Source organism: Micromesistius poutassou (assembly GCF_964030765.1).
Source record: "Micromesistius poutassou genome assembly, chromosome: 21".
NCBI classification, from domain to species: Eukaryota; Metazoa; Chordata; class Actinopteri; order Gadiformes; family Gadidae; genus Micromesistius; species Micromesistius poutassou.
In genome coordinates this window covers 4,962,042-4,986,580 of record NC_140291.1, presented here as the reverse complement: position 1 = coordinate 4,986,580, position 24,539 = coordinate 4,962,042, and the positions used below count along the sequence as shown (strand labels likewise).

General features: G+C 41.7%; 1 protein-coding gene across 1 annotated transcript in view; it reads left to right on the top strand.

Moving 5' to 3' along the window:
• The window catches only part of ankfn1a (ankyrin repeat and fibronectin type III domain containing 1a), a 122,647-nt gene that overhangs the window by 22,277 nt on the left and 75,831 nt on the right, over positions 1 to 24,539 (top strand). Inside the window, exon 7 of the mRNA XM_084485563.1 lies at positions 16,090 to 16,127. Coding sequence (XP_084341689.1) covers positions 16,090 to 16,127 — 38 coding nt within the window. The remainder of the gene's footprint in view (positions 1 to 16,089; positions 16,128 to 24,539) is intronic.

Here is a 24,539-nt window from a genome sequence, read left to right as displayed (position 1 = left end):
ATTCTTTATTTTATTGTTTTTGATTCAGCGATATAGCATTGCTTCTTTTGGTGTCCTTTATATTTAGGTGTCATTCAGATAATTCATCGTCATGTGCAAGAGACGATCTGAGGACAAACTCAATGGTAAATGAACGGTGTGTTTGAAACTCGCTGATGTTGAAGACGGAGCCGTTGAAATCCAACCATGTGTGACCTGCTTTAGTTTGAATGGTGTCAGGTTGGCCATTCATTCGGTTATTAAATTATGGTTATGAAGTAATTTTTGAAAGGCACTAGGCAGTGGCAGAGGGTATTAAATGTAACAAGCTAGATGAGGTTCATAATTCAACATTTTGCCAGAAACTTTCAACACTAACTGCCCTAGTTAGACGGTCTAAAACGCAGACGTTAAGGCGCAAAGTCTTTGTGGGCGGTTCTATGGCGCTGTTGCTATTATGACGGCGAGATAAATGAGCTTTGCGCCTGGCGCAAATCTAAAAAGGGTTGGGCTGAAACTAGAGGATGACATTTGTCGGGAATTCCCGCGGGTCACGTGAATCCCGTGGGATTCCCGCGGGATGGGAGTCAACGTTTTATTAATCACGTGATTGGGACGGGACGGGAATAAAAATCACCGGGAGCGGGCAGGAGCGGGAACGCCATTAATAGATGATGATTTTCAGCCGTGTTAAACAACCAAAAGGACAGACGCGTCCATTTTTGTAGTCATCTTTCAGTGAGCGAAAACTATTTTGACTTGCGTCAGCAAGTCAAAAGAACTACACATCCCATAGTGCTTTTGACTTCCGGCCGAGCCGGCCACCACCGGAAGTTACGTGCGCGGGAGACAGAACAACAACAACAATGGAGGGAGGTGGAAGCGATGAAGTCGGGAAGCGTGACTTACAAAATAAAGTGAGGAATAATGATCCGTCGGTGAGACTCAGGGAACTTATTGGGAAGTCGCAAATATTAATTGGATTCATGAGAGTTGAATGTGACGGGGCCAACACCGTGTATGCTTCTTGTTTACATCAGGCTGAGTTCAACAATCAGTTTATACTACTGTGATTTAAGTAGTTAAATAGTCAGTCTCAATGAGTGAAAAAATAAAAACGGGAGTGGGATGGGAGTGGGAGTCATTTTGAGTGGGAGCGGGATGGGATTGGGAGTCATTCTACAGGAGTGGGACGGGATGGGATTTATTTTTTTACTCTGGCCCGGGATTGGGACGGGATGGGATTTTTTCTCTGGGAGTGGGATGGGACGGGAGTGAAAATCCACTCCCGTGTCATGCTCTAGCTGAAACCTGTAGGTGTGTTTTGGACGTAACGTGCAATAAACCAATGAGAGTTCCACCTGCCATCCCCTTTAAGACCCAGCGCATTTCACTTGGCGAGTTGATATTTTGACAGCGCATTTGCAGTCTCCACTGAGACAGATGCATGACCACATGAAATTCAAACTTCAAATGGCTCAGTTTATGGCCAAATAATAGGCATAATTCACACATGGAATTGCTTTTTCTTCTCCAACTTCAGAAACACTGATTTGTCATGTAGGCCTAAATTGCGGCAAAGACAAAATACATGATAGGCAAGGCAAGGCAACTTTATTTATATAGCACTTGTCATACACAAGGCAGACTCAAAGTGCTTCACATATAAACATTGTCATACAATAAAAGAAAATAATAGATAAGTAAATATATATAAGTAAATAGATAGAAAATAAAGGCAAATTTGACGGCACGCCACGGACACGCCCTTCAACGTACAGTCACAAATTGTATAGCGTTCGTTCAGCTCTATCTTATGACAGTATTGACCAATTTTGAAGCAGATCGGATAAATTCCCTAGGAGGAGTTCGTTCAAATACAAGGCGAAAAAAGCAAATACAAGACCACGGAATGCAAAATGGCCAACTTTGACGGCACGCCACGGACACGCCCTTCAATGTACAGTCGTTGTCAATGTTATAAGGCGTTGGTTGAGGAGTTTGTTCAAATACAAGGCGAAAAAGTGAAAATTGCCGCCGAGAGTGAAAATAAAAAATGAAAATATCCGACTTCTGGTGAATTTTGGGGCATGGGTCCAAGAGGCTTTTCTGTAGGTATTGGCACATTGTACGTGTATACCGAGTTTCATACATATCGGTGAAACGTAGCGCAGGGGCTGCTTTTTAAAGATCCTGTAGGGGGCGCTACAAACATGAGAACCACTATTTTTGGTATGTGAGCTACAGGCAGCAGTCTAGACGTGTCCTGTGAATTTCATATTCATAACTATTACGGTCTCCGCAGAGTGATTTACCCTCCTCTGGTGGCCATTTTGTTTTTCCAATCGACTTCATTTTACTTGAGCAGTTGGAACTTTGGTCCCCAACAGCCACTAAGTTGGTCCCACTCAAATCAAACATAGCGTCTATGAACTGTGGCTATTTTAGTATCAGGCCACGCCCATTTCGATGCCACGCCCCATTAGAAAAAATGTTGACTCAATAGCTGCGTTTACATGGACACTTCTGATCCAATTAGATTTCTAATCGGAATAGATCTATTCCTGTCATGCGATCCGAACGTACTGTATATATGGCATTTCCAAAAGTGGTTAGCGAACGTTCTGTCTCTCGCGCACACCTGACACATCTGGACCGGCGGCGACTTAATGGACGTATTATCACTATTTGGCATTTTTATGTAGCCTGTTTTGTTGGTTTTGTTTGTATCGTTTGTTGGTAAGGTTGGTCTGAAGCGCTCGTAGAAACTTCTTAGCTCTACTGTAGTGGTGATTCAGCTCCTGATGCATTCTCCGCCACTGTACAGTAACCTTTATAAATCCCTGTTGCGCATGGAACTGCCACATTGGCAGTGTTGTGTTTCACCAAAAAAAACAAAAAAACAAAAAACAAAACTGTCTTCTAAATTAATGAAATACTGGGAAACGAATAAACCATTATAAGCAACGAGTGAACTTAATAAGCGGTCAAAATATTTTTTCAACCACCGCCTCTTTCCCTTGACGGTGCGCAAAGCCCGCACGGCGCACACAGACAGGTAGAAAAAAGCAAAGCAGTCTCAGCATAAACACACAGTTGTGCGTTAAATTTGTCCATCGGGGAACACGTCAATTCCTCTAATGCTGACGTTTAAATTATATCAGCACCTATTTACCTTGATTTTCAGCTGTAGCCTTGCTGAACTCTTTATTCATTTTTTCCAGATTCGTATGGCGGTCTTATTATGGTAAACTAGCTCATTGGTGAACACCTCGTCAGGTGTTAAACAGCGACACGCACTCGGAGACAGTAGGCCTAGGCCTAAAGAAAGACAGGTCCATAGCTGCTGCACAAAAATAATGCGTGCCAAGCAGTAGACGTAGTTGGTCTTAAAGGGGGGAAAAGCAAGTTCAAGTTTAACATTGATTTGCAGTGATCACTTGGCTGAAGGGTTTTATATGCCTATTCATTACATAATTAGCGCATTTGAAACTTGTGTGGCCTATATGGGTGCGGCTTATTCTGCTTTTTTAAATACATAAATGAAAGGCTTGCGGTTTATCTATGATGCAGCCAATATGCGGGAAATTACGGTAGGCCCCGACAGGGCGAACCGGACCCCGACTCGAAGCGGAGGTGTCTTGCTTCTCCCTTAAGGGGCTTATTTTAGATAATAACCGGCGACATTCTATAGGCTACATTATTACACGGCTACTTGCCGAAACGAAAAAATAACTTCACACAGTGTGTCTTTTGACAATTTATTTGTTACCATCCGTAGTGTTGATCAGCAGAGAAATAGTCCACCAAAGCCGTTGACGTCGCTAAGCAACCGAATCCGCTGGGTTTGATAAGTTACCGGACTACTTGACCGGACTACGAGTGATACACAGATGTGAATAAGGCAAAAAAGCCATTTTCCTTGACAGTGCAAGTTCGGGTTGCATAAAAGTACAGACGGACCAATTGCGAACTACTGCAGCTGCTGATGCCATCTCTCTAAGTTACCCGCAGGTCCCGGTAGGTCAAACCGGTGACGAGTGCTGCTTGTGCAAAGTTTGCACTTTTGAACAGTTGGTATAGCGCCACCTTTGGGCCAATGTGAATTTGACGCATAGAATATCAAATTTTACAGCAGTCCCCACAAATGTCACTGGGTGAAAAGTGGGATTCCCGTCCCCTTGCACGTCCGGAAATTCCTGCAAACCAGACCAATTTTCGGCAGCAAACGACAATTTCCACGTCGCATCACTTCACGTTTTCGACTGCCTCATTTCGTCGGATACGGATTCTCTCGCCGAGGTGTAAATGGCCCCCGATTAGCATATGAATAGCAGCGAAACCGAGCTAGCCAGACGGATTTTCTCACCCAGGATTGGATGTAAACAAAACGGAAAATCATTTGTTATTGGCTGGCACACTGGGCCTTTCTTTGCCCTGCCTAAAATTCTTCCCCAGCATTGGATGAAAAGCCTACTTTTTAAACAGGAAACTCATTCGTGATTGGTTGACAGACATGTCACTCTAGGTCAGCCTGGGTCATTGTACATTTAAACCACACCCCCAACCCACATAAATGTCCAGCCCGCTCCTCCTATATCCAATAATATTAATTTTATTAATATTAAAATTAATAATTATAATTGTTATTATGTTGTATATTCATGTCATTGTTATCCTTTGGACTACAGTATTATGACCATCGAGGACATGAATAAATTTGCCAGGAGGAAAGGAAAATTTGCCAGGAACATGTTTATTCATAGAAAGATATCAACTTTATCCCTAGAGGAAATTCAGGGTCCAAGTAGCTTAGAGACAGATACATCATACATAACATACACATACAACAAACAAGCAGGATTGCAGAAAGGAAGTTTCTGGAATACAATCAACAAATAAGAATAACAATACTACACACTAGACAATAAGGATTAAGAAACTAAGAGAAAGATACTAAGTAACAGACAACAGACAAACAAGTTCCACATTAATGTGCTGAGGCAGTATGATAAGGGTGACAGGGCAGGGACTAACCCTGTGGTACATGAGAGATCTGGTATGATTTGGTGAGGTGCAAATAAGTAAGGCAAGACAGTGCAATTTTAAGTCAGTAGACCAGCATTAAATACAAAAAACTAAAAATGGGTAGCAGCACAGAGATGTATTGTAAACCAGTGTGTGTGTTAAGGTGCAAAAGGTAAGGCAAGACAGTGCAAGTATGAGTTAGGAGACCAGCATTTGATATTAAATATGGGCTAACTAGAGTAGTTATGTTTACCTATTAGGGGAGGCCTGTGGCAGCGTAGAGATGGATTGAAGATATCGACAATAGATAAATAAATATGGCCAATAAAGTGCACAATGTACAATGTAAACATTGGAAGAAAAAATAACAGTCAATAACATGCAATACTAGAGTTTAAAGTGAATTTAGTCCAGGCTGTTGGAGGGAGGGAGAGGCATTGCATGAGGGCTAACATAGCCAGTAGACATTGTAATTAGTGAGGTAAAAAAACTGCAATTTTGCACAGAGCTCGGTGAGCTCCTTGCTGCGGTAGGACGGAGTCCGTACTATCCATCCCGACACCCCGCCAACGATGCCATCTTCCTCTTCCGACATCATATCTATGGTGGCGCTCTCCCAAAGGTCTCTCTCATCCTCAGCTAAAACACTCTGTCTTGCTTCCAGCAGCTGTAAAACAATAAAATAAAGACAATCAGTACTGCATGATGCAATGCGTATGGACAAAACACATCTATTAATGCACCTGAGAAATACTCATTCAGGGTAGAAAAAACAATGATGGTGCAATGTAATGGTTAACTCATAGCTATAGCAACAGCAACACCTTCTAGTCTATCTTGTGATATGGTATTGACACATCACTAACTGTTGAAAGTTAACAGTGAGCCACTGGCTGTTAGCTTATTTATTGTACTGTCCAATTCTGATTTTTACCGGCATTCGGCCGGTACTAATTTTAAACCCTGCTCGAATTAACCAAAAACAGATCTTATCTAGTCTTACCCTCTTTCTTCTCGATCGACTCCGAGCTGAACTCTTTACAGCTTCCGCATGTACTGCAAGGTCTGGTTGCCTGTATCTGTAAGTCCTGCGTACCGTCTCATAATATGTCTTGCAGGCAGCTGGGAAACAATTAAATGAGAGTGGAATGAATAGAAAAAAACCTTAAGTCACAGTAAAAATTGAACAAGGAAGGAGAAAACAGTTCTGCAGTAAGTTACTTACACACAATGTCGTCAGAATCAGCATGTTGTAAATCTGAACATACAGACAACGCTCTGAGCAAATGTGTAGTCACAGACTCGTTATGAGGAGAGGACAGTCTGCGAAAACAAAATGAACGGTTAAGGTCGGCATCTGAATCATACTACTGAACATACAACTGAATCATACTACTACTCATACGGCACATAAATCGCTTATTTTAACCCATCTACAAGGCGAATAACGTGTAATAAGGTTGTAATAATGTAATAATCTTAACATTTTAAACGAGGAAATGGCAACATACAATGGCGCCGCAATTTTTAATTCAAGACCCATCCGATAAGTCTATCGATGAAAGTGAATCTCAAAGTCAACGTATTCAGGATCAGATGCATACTCCACCATTTTAGCAAACTCCTATCATCTTTCCCCATGTAGGACAAGCGCACTGTCCTCCTTCCGTCAACAAACATTCCAAACATTTTGGCGCCATGTTAAAGCGACCTCCTGCTGAGCTCGGAACACTACGGTCAGGATAGGCCACGACTTTACCGTAGACTATGGTCATTTTTAACATATCTAAATCCCATTTATCACCGGAATTCCCCTTTCACGTATCTAGATCAGTACAGCAGAATGAAAGCATCATTGTTTAAATCTTACCCTTTCTCTGGGTCGTAGGGCATATGATTTGTCTTGGCATTATGAAGTCGACGCACAGCTTCCTGTAAATCACAAGACCAAAACAAACACACTTTAATAAAGCAACTTACACTGGTTCTGCTCATGGGTTATTTTACAAGGCTACTTTTAGCTGTTTGGGCTAGGCAGGCTACTTAAAAACGCTTTACTTTAAGGCTACTTTTAGCAGAGATAGCTAGGTAGCTAGCAATCACTGAACATAATCTTACCGCGATCTTCGGACTGTGTACCCGCCTTCTCTTCTTAGAGTTAGCGGTAGTGCTGGAGTCTTCCGTACAGACCCTTTTCTCCAAAATGCTGCCATCCGATCCTCCATGGACTGCATCCTTGATTGCGTTATTTTTAATTCAGCAGACATCTGTTGAAAGCCGTCATTGAGCTGCCGAGACAGGCCCGAGATTGCGTTCAACAGCCGCTTCTCTGTGTTCTGCGGACTGGCGGTAGCACTAAGGGTTCGCGTCGCGGGTTCGCATGCTGAGGAGTTCCAGGAGATAATCCGTAAAAAAGACGGCGACTAGTCATAGTAGCAGCTAGAGATCAAAAGTCAAAACGACATGAAACGTGAGAGTACAAGAACTCGTTTTAACAGTACTCTTGGCCATGTCCTCGCACGTGATTGGACAAAGGGACCTTTGTGGCAAAGCCTGATTAAAAAGTAATTGTTGAAATGAATTGTTTTGTGTCTTTTTTACATAACATTGGCCATTGCTAATGACATACACTACCGTCCAAAAGTTTGGGGTCACCGGTTCATTTCTGCATTGAATTCCATTATATATCAGCTTCATGAAATAATCAACTGGAATGCTCTACGGTCATTATCATTGTACAAATATAAGTCAAGATGTGCTGAACACATATGGGATGGATTCGAGAGTGTTTGGCTTTGATTGTCTAATTCAAGGTGATTTTAGAGAATGAATACCAAGTGTGCAATATGCAGTCATCATTACAGAAGTTAAATTCTTTAAAATGTCTAAAAATGTAAACATTTCTCAAACAAAGCTTATAATCACACTTAGTTGTGTGCTAAACCATGAAAGAGTAAACAAAGCATTGTGGTTTATATTTTAGAAAAAAAAATAAAAAATTCACCGCTACAATGCGGCAGCGTAATCATTACTACCGATTTGTTTTGCACTTTATTCAGTTTTGGGCATTTCCTCCCAGTGCAAATAGGTTTAAATGAGTTACTGAAAGCAGTGTTCTGAATTTGGATCAATTAATCGTTTTTAAACCTATGTTGTGAGTAATAGAGAAGAAAATATTTAAAAGATTGTTGCAAGTGGCCTGTATGCATGGCCTTCACATGTTTTTTTGCAAAGCTGTACATGTCTTAAAGATATTGATGTGGATGTTTCCATCATTCTCATATAATGTAATTTACATTTTACATTTCTCACAGTGAAAATATGTTTTTGAGTTTCTGAAAGCAGTATTTTAAGATGGGATATATGTAATTATAATTTGTAAGCCCATGTTCCAAATATAACAACAAAAAAAACTTTAAAATGTTGATGCATGATTGTGGACTATATGGAAATAATACAATTCCAGGTCTTCTGGAAATGTTTTTGGTCGCTGAGATTTTCTTAAAGTGAAGTTAATACCTTTGTATAGCTCATTTGCATGTGTATAGCTCACAGAATCTGCATTTACATGTTAAAGCTTCCCCTACAATTAGGGGGAGGGGGGTCATGGGGGACGAAACCTGAACTTCTGTGACAATTTCCGGTGCTGCTTTTTGACGGGAATCCCGCTTTTCATGCAGTGTGTGCCAAATAAAAATGAGTTTTCGTATATGTTCAGGGGGGGAAAAATGTAGTCGAAAAGAATAAGAATAATCGGACCAATAACAATAGTGACCTTGCCGGTTTCGGCTCGGTCCCTAATAAATAAAAATAACATACTTGCGTATAAGTATAATGATTTTAATCAAGTTGATAAGATAAGTTGTTAAGATAAGATTTAGACGGAAATCCAGGTTAATAACAACCGTAGATAGAACACTATGAACACACGCACGCACGCCCACGCACGCACACGTACGGACACACGGTACGTTGCCCTCACACTCAAAGGTTTCTAGTCGTTGAGGACTAAAACAGACAATACTTTTACCCTGGGAACAGCCCAGTGTGCCTCCTACTTGTCATCTCCCAGTGGTTCCAGAGGAACATCTTCAGTCCTTAATCTCTTCCATGCCTCTGTGGTGCCATAGTACTCACGACTCATCAGTCACGACCGTCCGCACCCCCCCCCCCCCCCTCATTTTATCCTGACACACTCATTTATGTAATGCTCCTCCTGTGCCCTTAGGTGTGTGAGTGTGTGCTGTTGTGTCAGTGTGTTCGTTTGTGTGTGTGTGTGTGTGTGTGTGTACTGATGAACCAGTAGTTAGTCAATAGTGCTTAACAAAGCGGGGAAGTGGAGGTGATGTTTGATACTGAGACGGCTTCATGATGCAGTTGAATTCATTATCATTGCATTCATATTTGAGTGTTGAATGTTCAGCTGTGAAGGATCCGGCCTCTGTGAATGTTTAGTCACAACACGTCTATCATCAACGTTCATGGAGCCTCGCCAAATGCGGCCTCGTCTCGGGAGTGTTGTAAACCATTCCAGAACAACACGATGACCACATCATGACCACAGCAGTGTGTGTGTGTGTGTGTGTGTGTGTGTGTGTGTGTGTGTGTGTGTGTGTGTGTGTGTGTGTGTGTGTGTGTGTGTGTGTGTGTGTGTGTGTGTGTGTGTGTGTGTGTGTGTGCGCGCCACGAATAGCCTGCTGTTTGTGTGTGGCGTGTGTGGGTGTGTATTCATGCACGTGGGTCTGTTCTGTGTAAGTGTGTGTGTGTGTGTTTGGGGCGCTGGCAGGCGCTCTCCATCCCAGTGACTTCCTCGCACAGCTGCCCGCTGGTTGGCTAATGCTCTCAGCTGGGCGGGGCATCTGTCTCTCCCAGAGCCGCTGTTGGTGGTCTCTGCATGCTGCTCCTGCCTGCATGAGTCCGCTCCCTCCTGGGAGGAGCACCATCAGGGACAGCAGAGAGGAGAGGACATGTTCCAGCACAGGGACATGGGGCAGAGTCGTGATACACTGATTTATTTCACGGCTTTGTTGAACACGCTATTCTGATGGGGTCCATTATGGCATTCAGCGGTCGTTGTTGTTTCTGAATAGCATGCCAACAGGCCGTTGTTATGGACGCCATTTCTGATCATAGACACTGGAGGACCTGGGTTCTATCGTAAGAAGAAAGCTAGTTAGTGAGTTTGCGTTGCTATGGGCGCAGCTCCAACCCTAGAATCGAACTGACAAAAAAATAATTGCCGGAAGAAATAACTTTTGTTAGTCGATAACATCATTTTCTGTCGTTATATTTTGTAAAAAAAATGTGTTATTGATTTAGTAAGATAGGGCCTGTAGAGTCTTTCAGTGGAGCCCAGAGGCGGTGCCAATCAGAGTTAATTTCGATATTCAAAGATATTACAAAACACAGGAGGCTTTTACTCATCACAACTTTTAATCTTTACCTTCAACAAAACATTTGAGAGATTTCTGGCCCCAACACCCCTGGTAAGAGGTACTGGGTTTGATCCCCTCCTGTCCTAAACTAGAGCTGTGTCCCAATCCACCATCTGATTTCACTTTGGATTGAAGTTTTGTATAAATATCTTGCTAACTAGTTAATAAAGGACAACAGGAATGCAGTAGAATCTATTTCTTATATTTTATGTATAATATTATGGAATAGTTAAGAAAAGTTTCTTAAATTGGTTGATAAATACAATTCTTTTTTTTTTTCTGCTGTTCGGTTTATTGGCTTTTTTATTGGTTTATACTCTTTAGAAAATGTGGAGGCATCGCACATCTCATTTTCCACCCCTTGCAAATGATAGAAGGTCAGGGAAGAGCTTGTGTGTGAGTGTCGGGTTTGAGATGAGACCATTTGGGCACTAGACTTTGTTTGACTATTTATTCAAGTACTGTTTACGGGCTGTCATCAACATGACATTTTCACCCTATGTTAATCATTTGAAAAACCGCCCATTGGAACCCTGAAAAAAATACAGGGGTATTATTCATAAACCTCTAAGCGGTGAAAGCCAATTCGTTTTAATTTGTCAGTTTAAAAACATACAAACTGAAGGGCGGAACATGAGTGTCAGGAATGTATGAGAGCAGAAAACATTTATTGTTTTTCTCTAACACAAGCCAGCCTTGCCCACCCCCCATCCGTCTTTTCTCTTTCTCTCAGTCCTCTCCTCATTGGTCTCAATGCATTTGCGGATAAATACCAGAACCCCCTCTTCACTTTTGTTTAAATCCTCCCTTATCTTTGGTGTGGAATAAAAGTGTATCTTTCAAAGATGAAGAAAACGTAGTTAAAGAAAAAACTTTTATCTGTGGAGTACTACATGCAGATACAGAAGAATTTGAGTGAATCATCCGAGAAGCTGCTGTGTTCTGTAATGACATAATCATTTGGCCTGCCGCATTATCTGATTTTGTTTTCTCTTCACTAGCTAAAGGGGAATGTGAAACTCAGCCAATGAGGAAGTAAACACCAATCGAACTTCCTGAAGTGGATTGTTATTAGCCCATGTGCATGGCGGACTGCTACCGTGAGCGGTGATATTCTTTAGCATGGGACTACTGCCACACAACCTTAAAACATTATTATTTTTTTGTAACTTTATTTTTTTTTCTTATGATAAAGCACATACAATAGAAAAAATAACAAAACAAACAAACAAACAAAAAAAAAGAAAAGGAAATAGAATAAAACATTTAGGTCACCGAAGGCAGGGCATAATAAAGCCTAACATCTACAATCAAGACACATGTTACGGGTTACCTCCATTGTATTTCTAAGAGGGGATGGGCACAAAATCAAAGTATCACCAGCATGTCATCACAGTTCAGATAAAGTCATTAGGGTCCAAATTAAGTAAATCCAGCATAGGAAACCAAAGTTCAGATTCTTTATTTTTTTTATTCTTATTTTTTATTCTTATTCTTTATTCTTTTTCTATTTTTTTCTTTTTCTTTTTTCTTTTTATCCAAGAAGCATGCCTCAAAGTCCAGTGTAAATTCGATCAGACCAGATGCAAATGTGAAAAGTAATTTGGAAAATCTAATCTAAATAATATTCTCATGTGATAACCATTTCAACCAGTACTTCTGACATTTATTAATACAAAGTCTAAGGGTGAATGTAAGCTTTTCCATCTCGTATATTTCTTTTACAATTACTAACCACTCTCTTTTGGTTGGTGGTTCCTTGTTTAGCCACTTTTTGGTGATGGCTTTTTTACCGGCTACAAGTAATATTTTGAGAAGATATTTATCTTGGTTGTTAAGATCAGTTGTTATATTACCTAAATATACAGTGCAAAAATTTAAATTGATCTCAAAGCCCAAAATAGATTTTATTTCTGACATTATGTCTAACCAGTAGGGCTGGATTGCCGTGCAATTCCAAAATATATGATAGTGGTCAGCCATTGTATTGTTACATTGTCTCCAGCAGTGTCCAGAATCTGCTATGCCATTCTGTAAATATTTTCTTCTTGGAGTAATAAAAAAATAAATAATAAAAAAAAACCGTACAGCGTTTTTCCATGAAAATTCTCTCCATTGGCCCGAACTGGTGGTGGAAGAATTTATTTGACATATATTTAACCAATCTTCCTCTGTTAAGGTTATGTTTGCTTCCTTCTCCCAATTAGTTTTAATATAAAGTGTAGAGTGTTTCTTGGAATGTTGTAAACAGGAATATAATCTCGACACCAGTTTCTTATGGATTTTGCCTCCATAAGCATCAATAAAGACTTTGATGAGATTCAAATCAGCTTTATCATCGATTTTAATGTTTCTGTCAAAATGATGCCTAATCTGTAAATATCTGTAGAAGTCCTGTCGGTCCAATTTGTGGGATTCTTGAAGATGTAGGAAGCTTTCTAAGCCTGTATTGGTTGACATTACGCAGTATGATGTTATGCCCTTCCTGGTCAGTTGTTTAAACCTCAAGTCTAGCTGTGCTGGTTTAAAATCATCATCATGTTCAACCCATCTCAGCATTCGTGCATTTCTCTCCAATTTTAGATTCTTACATTCTTTAAACCAGATATTGAGAGCAACCATTGTAAATGTACTTAATTTTTCAAAATAAATGGTCTTAGACTTTGTATCACCAAGCAAGGATTGAAGTGGGATATCAAGTTGGTTTATTTCTAGTTCTTTCCATTTTGCTTCGTAATCATTGATACACCAGTAAACTAAATATTGTAATTGTGCTGCCTTATAATAGTCTTCTAGACAAGGTAGAGACATGCCTCCCTTTTCTTTGGATAACTGTAGTGTTTTAAAACGTTCTCTCGGTTTCTTACTCTGCCATATGAACCTAGAAATCATCCGATTCCATTCAGTAAATTGTTTAGTCGGTATCTGTACCAGTAGGGATTGGAAAATAAATAACAGTCGCGGCAAAATGATCATCTTTATAGTCTCTATTTGATTATGCATAGTGTTAGAGGAGCCCATCTATCCAAATCTATCTTTATTTCTTTCGTGATAGGGTGATAATTTGTATTATATATATCAGTTATGTTTCTCGGTATATTTATACCAAGATACTTCATAACATTAGTTTTCCATTTAAAATTATATATTTTACGTACATTTTCTTGTGGGAAAAAGTTATAAGAAAGGGTTTGGGTCTTATGTACGTTTAATTTGTAGCCTGAATAAAGACCATATTGTTCAAGACTGGACATGAGTTTGGGCAGGCTTAAATCTGGCTCGGAAAGGGTCACCAAGACATCGTCCACGTAAAGGCATATCTTGTGTTCTCTTCCTTTAATTGAGATTCCTGTTATCCCAGCATCCTCTCTTATTACTTGGGCGAGTGGCTCTATAAATAATGCGAATAGTGGGGCTTAAGGGGCAGCCTTGCCGACATCCTCTTTCCAGAGTGACAACACCTGAGAGGTTACCGTTTATCTTAATCCGCGCTGTCGGTAGGTGGTATAAAGATTTGAGACATCCTACTACTTTATCATTAAAGCCAAACCGCTCTAACACCATCAGGTGCAATGCCCATCTAACATTATCCTGTGTATGCCTATGTTTAATAAATCCAGTTTGATCCAGTTCAATCAAATCAGGAATAATGTTTTCTAGTCTAATTGCCAATATTGATGCGAATAATCTATAATCAATGTTAAGAACAGAAATAGGTCTATATGAACTGCACTCTGTCTTCTCTTTTCCCACCTTTGGTATAACGGATATTATGGCCTGTTTCCACGATGCTGGGGTCTCGCCACCTTTAAGAACATGGTTGAAGCAATTTAAACGCATAGGTGTCAGGGAATTCCTGAATTCTTTATACCATTCTGCTGGCAGCCCATCTCCCCCTGGTACCTTATTTGTTTTTAATCTAGATATGGCCCTGTCAATCTCTGCTCTTGTAATTTCTTGTGTTATGAGCTTATTTCGTTCCACACCAATGGAACGTAAATCTAAAGTTTCCAGAAAACTTTTAACTGTTGAGGGTTCTGCTAAATTAGGTTGGGAATATAAGTTATTGTAATATGTTTCAAAGGACTCTTGTATTTCTTCTGGTCTATGACAAATCATGTTTGTAATGGGATTTCTAATTTTAGATATCGATCTTTCTGACTGTTGTTTTCGTAGTCTCCATGCCAATATTTTTTTAGCCCTAGGTCCATTCTCATAATAACTTTGTTTTATGTACTTAAGTTTATTTTCCACCTGGTTGTCAAGTATCTTGTTTAGTTCTAACTTTGTTAAACGTATTTGTTCTAACAGGATGGGGTCTTTCAGCTCAATATGTTTATTTTCCAATGCTTTTAATTTGTTAGTCAAGTCTGTCACTTGTATTTGTTTATCTTTTTTCTTTCTTGATGACCACATTATCATTTTTCCTCTAAGCACTGCTTTACCAGCATCCCATAAAACACTTGGAGATATGTCCTCAGGACAATTAAATTCTAGGTAATCTTTAATTTCCTTTATAATAAACTCCTCACACTGATGGTCATTTAGCAGGCTGGTGTTAAGCCTCCAGATGGTGTTTCTGGGCTGGGCATCCAAATTTAGTCTCAAATACACTGCAGAGTGGTCAGACACATCACTAATCCCAATATTGCACTCCACTATCCTGTGTCTCTCGGAGTTAGACATAAAAAAAATGATCAATTCTCAAGTAGACAGCGTGGGAGTGGGAGAAAAAAGTATACTGCTTTACCGATGGGTGGAGTTCCCTCCATACGTCAAACATACCGATCCCTTTGAGCATTTTCCTTACATATAACGATTCAGAATTAACCTGTTTAGATGGGTTTGTAGAGTCCATATTGGGGTGCAACTGTACGTTCCAATCCCCCCCACAAATCAGGGTGCCTGAAGCTTCCGAGGCAATTAAATCAAATATTTCTTTAATCAATAATCCTTAAAACATTCTTGGTGTAGCAGGCTGCCATCTTATTAAAGAAATAGCACATTTAAATGCCCATACGGTACGGCCTTTAGGCTCTCATTTAGCTTGAAGAAATGTCCCAACGCTTATTTAAAGTTAGCTAGAGACATTGCTACATCTCTAACACGGTCTTAAGTATGCCCTCGTACCATTTTTTTGGGACCATTTTTGTTTCGTTTTGACTCTACATCCTTTTAGCTTACTTTACAATTTGCTTTGAGAATTTGAAGACTCCATATGCTGTTCCCACCTACAGAATCCATGCAGGCTTGAACTCGAGCAAAAGTTGTGTTTTTAATTGAACAGCTCATGGCTCACTATCTATTCAGCACTCCCACGACGGCAGCACTCTTTTATGTAGTGTCAGTTCCATTTCGAATAATGCTGAAGAAAGGTTGTTTATTTCGGATTTTCTTGCTCATCATATAATTGATCAATGCAGTGAGTGCTGGTTGGCTGGATGAATGGATGTTTGAATAGGTGTTCATTCCCTTATCCTAATCCTTGATTTGTCTCTTATGTAACACAGTCATACAGGTTTCTTGAATAGTGTTTGAACATTTGTATAACTATGTTAACTCTCTCTCTCTCTCTCTCTCTCTCTCTCTCTCTCTCTCTCTCTCTCTCTCTCTCTCTCTCTCTCTCTCTCTCTCCCTCCCCCTGCAGAGTTTAGGGACGACCGGCCGCTACGAGACAAAGAAGAAGTAAGTACCGTGACCTTTTACCACCTCGCTTTGTTTCCCCCAGTCTGATAAAACAGTACAACCAAATGTCAAACACTGATTATTGATGCATGGGGGTTTATTTTTTTTCAGAATCAATGGCCGCCCTCTCCTACCCTCCTTTAGGGTGTTTTATTCATTCAGGGGTCAAGTGACAAGCGTGGGAAACCCTGAATAAACCTATTGATATTTGAAAGGGTTTGAGCCACGCAATTTGCACAAATAATGAGGCACCATTTTTGTTTTAAGCAATATATAACATTTATTATGCAATATGATTTGTGTATATAATATATGTATGATCCGCAATCAATGGGCGATGGGTCTGGTCTGACGAATCAGATTCGACCATGCAAGTCGAGGCAGCGCCCAGTGAGTACTAACGTTACATACGGTTAGAAAAGACACACACTAACGGGCCCATGGCAGACATCAAGAATGATGGCCCCCCCTGGTAAAGCGTTGCCATGGCGATAAAGGGAAAGGAAATAAAGCCAAGTGTATGAACTGGAGAGAGAGAGAGAGAGAGAGAGAGAGAGAGAGAGAGAGAGAGAGAGAGAGAGAGAGAGAGAGAGAGAGAGAGAGAGAGAGAGAGAGAGAGAGAGAGAGAGAGAGAGAATTCAGAACCAAACCGATTCATAGACCAGAATTACAGCTACAGAGAGTTAAAAGATGAGGGAGAGGTTATTATTGGCAGAGGTCATATTCTGAGAGAGAATATTATAGATATTGAGTTCTCAATCTCTGGGTCACGTCCCCATGCCACCAGATGACCTTTTAATGGCTGGCAAATAGAGTGTTTCTTCAACCATAGAGAGCACAGAGCTTATTATGGATGCAGAATTTCAGGTAACAAATGCTTTCCATCCCTCAAACCACAGCAAACAAAGGAAGGAAAAAATGCAATTTTGAGAATATCTGTGAGCAGATATTCTGAGGGCTAGGAGGTCCTTCATTGATCACCTTTGCAATAGATACTATGCAAATTATAGGGGATGTAGATGGTAAGCTGGTTGACTGACATGAAATGAAATGACGCCACTTGCTCCGACAAATAAGTAAGGGATAATGTATAGAACGCCGGTCATTATCGGGAAATTAGCCCTGACAGGTCGAACCGACGCGAAGCAGCGGAGTCTTGCTTCGCCCTGAAGGGGCTTATTTTAGTGACCTGCAACGTTCTATACATTATCCCGCTAATTACACGGCTACTTGCCAAAACAAAAAATAATATTAATACAATTACCATTCGTAGTGTTGATCAGCAGAGAAATAGTCAGGGGTCACTATATGCTTAGCAACGGTCATTATTGAAAAATAATTCACCACCGGAAGTCGGGAAGGCCCATGCAAGTGAACGGAGCGTTCCACAGCATTGAGAAGAGCCATGTAATAATGTAGCATATTGATCCACCTGGCTTCTCATTGTTATTGTCAATCCCCTCGTCTGAAGAAAGCATCAGATGAGACGAGCGAGAGGAGGACCGACATGCGCAAAGCTTTGAATTTAGCCAAATCTATCGGTGGTGTTTGTGTGTGCTTTAGCCTGTGTGTGTGTGTGTGTGTGTGTGTGTGTGTGTGTGTGTGTGTTTTTGCGTGTGTGTGTTTGTGTGTGTTTGCGTGTATGTGCTTGTGTGTGTGTGTGTGTGTTTGTGGGTGTGTGGGTGGGCTCCACATTTTGGTCCATTGTGTGCAAATGAATGGGAGTGTTGCTGTGTTTGTTTTGATTGTTCTGTGTACCTGCAAGGGTGTAGGTTTGGATTCAACATTGGGGGGAAATATTTTCAGCAGGGGGTCTGGGGGTTACCCCCCAGAGAATTTTGAGCGTCAAACACTATTTTTTCAGGGTTGCCAACTTTGGGTTTTTGACTGGAGTGAGACTCTGTAAAATCTTATAATGCTTACATTATAGCAGGCGCGCATAGAGTTGTTTTCGTCCCGAGGTGCCGGCAGGCGTAATTGTTGAGGGGGGGGGCAGGGGTCGAGTATGGGGTTGTGGGCAGGCAGAGTTGTTGGCGGGGGGGGGGGGGGGTTGCGGGCAGGCAGAGTTGTTGGCGGGGGGGGGGGGGGGGGGGTTTGGGCGGCTGTGATGCCGCTGCAATACAACGCTCGTCAGAGGCAAGCGGGTCAACTGGAATCAACGATCAGAGAATACTGCTGTGAGAACGTTGTAGGGAGATGTCTTAAACTCCTCCCCCTTCTATTAAAAACAATACGCTGTGGTCTGGTCTAGTCTAGTCAAGTCATCAGCAGAAAATTAACAGGAGTTTTTTTTTTTGTGTGTGTGTGAGAGCGTGAGTTTGATGCTTTGAAGCGTGAGAGTTGGCAACCCTGCATTTTCTGCATTCTGGTGAATTTTTATTAAACAATTTGTGCGGACATTTCTTTACTATTTATAGGAAATTTGCTTAGGGACAGTTCTCACCTCCTCTTCGTCCATTCATTACTGATAATTGGACACCTCGTCGGGCATTAACTTGTATACTTTGTGGTGTCACCTCTATATAGTTAATTAATACAGTTAATGCAGACACCAACCTGTTGCTCTTGTCACTGTCTGTGCCCACAACCATAGACTGTATAAAGACCATGACTCCTAACCTGACCGGACCTGATCCATTGACCAAGCATAAGCATGAGTAATGTGCCTTTGCATGCACCTATGGCCTCTTGACAATGACACGATTGACGCCTGTTGCCTGTCAACAGTAAGGGTTGTCGACTGGGTTTATTGGTGTGTGTGCGTCTCTTTCACTGTGTATAAAATATATCTGTATGAAGGTGAACCATGTCCTTGTGCAAATGCCAAGTCCGACTTTAGATGAATAATCGAAAAGCCTGTGCAATGTTTTGTTTTTATCGTTTCGCTTTGGTGATCATACCAATAAAAAAATAATTGGTCACTGATTAATAAAAATAACGTCGTTTTTTTTAAAGCAATTGCTTTATTAAGTCGTCCGGAAATATTTGGATGAGTTGCTGTCCCCTCCTGATTGCACCAGGTCCGCCTTATATTAATCTAGGAAAAGCGGACCAGACTCCAGTTTTTAAAGTGGACCAGAGTTGGAATGAGCCTTCGCACCACCCCAAACCAACCGTACTATCAGCAGAAACGCTAAAGGGTTTCAGTTGAAAGCACCCTCAGTTTATTTGCATTGTGGCTGTGAGTGTGCGTGTTTCTTTTTGTTCCACTATAAAACCGTGATTAGCTTTGTTTCTGTCTCCCATCATCAAGCCTGTGTTGATAGCCTCAAGCACAAATTCAAACTTACTTCTAAGACTTGTTACATGGTTGGATTTTGAACTCTCTTCTGGGAATCATTCTATTAATAAATAAATAAATTAAACAGTGCAGAGACACTTCTATCCGAAGTAACCTATAATGAACCTTAAATCGATGCAGTAAAAATTCTTAAAAGTACACAAAAGAAAGCGGACACTGGAATTCTCTGAATACAAGGTGTCAAGTGTTCTTCTGGCATGTCTTCTCTGTGGTTATTTTTCAATATAAAATATTTTGGTTGAACATTTTGTCCTTTTTGTACATAACAACACAGATATGGGAACACATCGGTTCGTTTAAGTACACACAAACATCCAAACATGCACACACTTGAGCTAACAAAAAACTGCTGCACAATAGATGCTGTGGTTTTCCGCGTCGTGATTAAATTCATTGAATCATCGCATCATGGAATTCACTGTTGAAGCCTCACTCTCAACCTCTCTCTCTCTCTCTCTCGCTCTCGCTCTCTCTGTTACGCCGGCTTGTTTGCGCTTTCTTCTTTTATCTTTTTTCAGCCATGTTAATTCCCTTTTCAGCGGGCTGTGATTCTTTTTTTTTTTAATTTCTCTGTCAATGTTTTTTTTTTACCTTGAGTTTCATCACTGTAGCTTTCATCCGTTCTGTTTGTTGTTCATTTTAACCCCCCCCCCCCTTTTTTTTTTTTTTCTTCGCTTATTAGATTTCCCTCCATTTTGTTCCCGTTGTTGTTGTTCTTTTACCTTCACTCCAATGCTTCCGTTCCCTGTCTTCCCTGTCGTTGCGCTACCATTTCTCAAACTGTCATCTTTCATTGCGTTTGTTGAACTCAACCTACTACTGTGCCCATAAAACATTGTACATAAAAAAGGGCCTGGCCCTGTTTTTCTCACAAGTTCTCGGTGAGAGCGTCCCCGGGCGGCCATGACGACTCCAAACCTCCTCATAGTGTTCCCCACAAGACACCATTTTATTTATCTCTTTTACAAAAACAACAGTTTGGCTTTTGTTACTGCACCTCTGTGCCCTGCCTGGTTGCATCCCATTCCAAGCCATTAGATTAATTATTTAGAGAAGAGAAAATCCTCCTCCCTCTTGGGGTGTACAAAGAATGGTTTAATAAGAACCGTAAGAAGTGTCTTCTTTTACTACCCAAATCACGCTTAACATGGCGGCTGTGTTTTGTCTGTGTATATTCTAAGGATTTGAAAAATGGTAACCCCCCTAACCAATTAATTCCTCACCTGGATCTCCTATTTTAAGGATAGTTAAAAAAATGTGGACTAATCACTTACTTTTCCATCTTGTGTTTTACCTTTGGCATTCAGTTTCATCATTTTGTCAAATTCTAAATATAAAAATTCATTATTATTATCAATATTATTATATATTTTTTTAATATTTATTTGGTCTAATCTAATGTTAAGACTGAACTAACTTAACCACCAGACACACTTGACTCGTCAAATGGTCGCCCACATTATATTTCTGGCGTCTCGATTTCATCATTGGCTTCAAGTCATTGCTTGGTGAACCCATCTATCCCTTCTCCTAAACAGTAGCGCTAACGTGTGCTAATTTAGAGTAAACACAGGGTGTTGGTTCAACCTCACACATCAAATCAATTGTCTCAATCTTTTATGATTGAAAACAGCATGCAGGTATTTTTTTTTATTGAAAAACAGTAGGTGAGTGTTGTTTTGTATTTTGTATGTGTGTGTTGTATGTGTGTGTTGGTGGTTTAGTTCATTCAAGGGATTCTCCTTCAATCAGGGGACTATTCAATGTGCCCCATAGGGGGTCTGGATATCACTGGCGAAGTAAGTGGGCTAGAAAAGGCTTAGGAAATGGGGACTGTCTCTCCCGTTGCCGTGGCAAAAGATGCAAAAATGTGAGTTCTCTGACATTGTTTCATGGCGAAAACTCCCCCACACACACAGGCACACACACAGACACACAGACATGGACTTTCTCACACAGATACACACACCCATGATGACTATTTCTATTCTCTCTCACGCAGGATGAGAGAGGTTGAGAAAAGTAAGCGAGAGAGAAGAGAGAGAGGGAGAGAGAGAGAGAGAGAGACATTGGGAAGAAGAGAGCAACAGGGGAAGAGAGGAAGTAGGGAGATAGATAACGAGGGAAAGAAAGTAGGGAGAAAGGTAGATGAAGAGGGGGAAAGAGAGGTGGAGAAAGAGTTGGTAGTGCGACAAGAGAGATGGAGACAGGAAGTAGAGAAGCAGAGAGCCAGGGGAAGGTAGCTCCAGACCGCAGTGAAGGTTTGGTAGGAGGGAGTTGGGTGAGCAGAGAGTTGGAGAGAGAGCAAAGTAGAGCAGAAGGTAGATTAAAAAGAGAGCAATGTAGGGGGGGGAGGGAATGCGAGACAGCAGGAGAGAGATAAAGGGAAATGGAAGGAGAGAGTGAAAGGGGTGGTCGTGGGAACATGATGGATGAAAGAGCGCAGATTACAAGTCATCATCGCCACACATAATTAGTTGCAATTTCAAAGTGTAATATTTCTTTCTCCCCATCTTTTCCGCAAGGGCGCCCTTAACTTTGATGCCTTCCCCGAGTGCCTCCCCATGCTATTTTTTCTCCCATGCACCTCCTCCGTGTTTCCAACGTTACGTGTTTGTGGCTTCCAGAGTCACCCTTCTCCCGTCTGACCCAGGGTAACTGCCGGTGTTTGGCAGCTATTCTTCCAACAGAATAGCCTTATTAAAGCCCTGTCCTTTCCAAAAGCTACTCCGACAAAGCAGGTTACGACCCTGTAAGGCTGAGTTAGTTGTGGTAAACTAACTCAGGAATAAATTGAATATTCATCACAGTTGTTTTATTAATTGATTTGATTTTGTTGGGTAGTCGGTCTTATCTGATTGGCCCCCACATATTTATATATATTTTATTTAGAAATATTTAATATATATATGTTTTATATATTTGTGTGTGTGTGTGGTTATGATTTCCTTCGCTGGTAATTACAGCCTTTGACCCTGGGGTCAGTTCTCTGTGACCTCTTTACCTTTTAATACCCTGTAGCATCAAAAAGCACTTTAAAACAGACCACATAAATAACTGTCTCTCCTCCCTGTGTGTGTGTGTGTGTGTGCACGGGCATAGGCGTCAGTTACGCTGGGGACGCTGGGGACGAGTCCCCACCAGTTTTCATCAAGATTCATTTTGTACCCAGCACTTAAAAAGACAAAAAACTTGAGTTTAATTATTATGGATTATTACACGGCTCTTCTCAATGCTGTGGTATGCACTGTTCACTTGCATGGTCCTTCCGGACTTGCAGTGGTGAATTATTTTTCGATAATTGACCGTTGCATAATGTCCGCTGTCAAGGAAAGTGGCTCTGATTCACGTCTCTCGTATCACTCCGCAAGTAGTCCGGTAACTTATCAACCCCAGCGTATTTGGTTGCTAAGCAACGTCAACGTCTTTGGCGGACTATTTCTCTGCTGATCAACACACACTACGAATGGTAATAACAAATGAATCGTAAAAAGACACACAAAAAAAAGGCGCGATCGGGATTGTTGACGGGGCTGGGTGGTTGTTGACGGGGGGGGGCACGCGATCGGGATTGTTGACGGGGGGCGCGCGATCGGGATTGTTGACGGGGGGGCGCGCGATCGGGATTGTTGACGGGGGGTGCGCGCGATCGGGATTGTTGACGGGGGAGGGGCGCGCCCTAGGATGTTCATGTTTAATAGACATGTTTCATTTGGGCGCCCCCAACACATTTTGCCGCCCTAGGCGATCGCCTAGTTTGCCTATGGCAATCGCCGGGCCTGAGAACAAGACCTTTCAGGGCGAGACACCTTCGCATCGCGCGGTGTCCGGTTCGCCCTGTCTGGGCTTATTTCCCCGATAATGACCGGCGTTCTATAGATTATCCCTTACTTATTTTTGTATGAGCTGCCAGCCTGGCTTGGACAATGAATGAGGTATTAATACCAATACTCTTTGGCTGGGATGCAATGATGAGGCATCAGACAATCAAGTCATTTTAGCCAGAATACATGAAGGTAAAAAGCACCAGAGCAGGTCGGTAGTACCGTGGACATACAGAGCGATCACCTGTTGAACTAAATGGATGTGGCAGGCGACACCACGGGATGCATCTGCAGACCACTGCCACATAAATAAAGGTAAGACGCGATATTTATTGCTTAAGATTTGCTGGTGCTGTGGTGAGGTGTTTTGTGTTTTTTTGCACTCAAGTGGTCGGCTGTTTTAACTCGATTGAAGTTAGCCATAGCCACCAAGTAGCCTAACTTATCCATGGTTTGCGTTCGTACAGCGTTGGGTGTAGTGGAGATGAAGATAGTGGAGTAATTAGTGGAATAATCGTATTGGGGAGTGCATGAGTTTAGGTCAGAATGCCTGATGTAGATTGGATGGATGCGTGTTGTTGAATTGAGAACAGCCCATGATGTGATACAGCGTTCAGCTGTTCAACAAATATGTTTTGCTTTTTCAATCTGTTTCGACATCTGTAGTGCTGTGTGTAGCCACACGTGTGCCCCTTCACAACTTAAACACGTAGTTAGTTTGCTTTCCTAGCTCCTCTTTGTTTGTGTTGGTAGCTTTCCACTGTCGGTGGAAAAGCGACAATAGTGGGTCATAGAATATGTCCAATGCTTTTTGCTTCCCGTGGGTCGTTTGGCCTCTCGTGGGCCGTTTGGGCCGGCCAATCACGGAGCGGCATGCTTGTTGGGATCGCGCGGCTCCACCGTCGTGACGGCGGCCCCGCATTATCTATCTCAACCCCCCCCCCCCCCCCCCCCTCAACAATTACACCCGCGGCCGGTTATAATGCGCAAATGCCCGGGCCGTTTTTTGCTCCCAGTCCGTCTGACGCCCGTGCGTCAGTTTGGTTTGAAATGTGCTGGGGACAGAGACGCATTCGAAAGTGCATTTTCAGAAGTGCTGGGTACAATGAGGATGCAATCTTTTTTTTCTCTTTAATGCAGGTAGTGAAAGGTTCTGAAAGACGGCATACCCATGTAGCTTACTCAGTGACGGACTGGGAGCAAAAAACGGCCCGGGCATTTGCGCATTATAACCGGCCGCGGGTGTAATTGTTGAGGGGGGGGGGGTTGAGATAGATAATGCGGGGC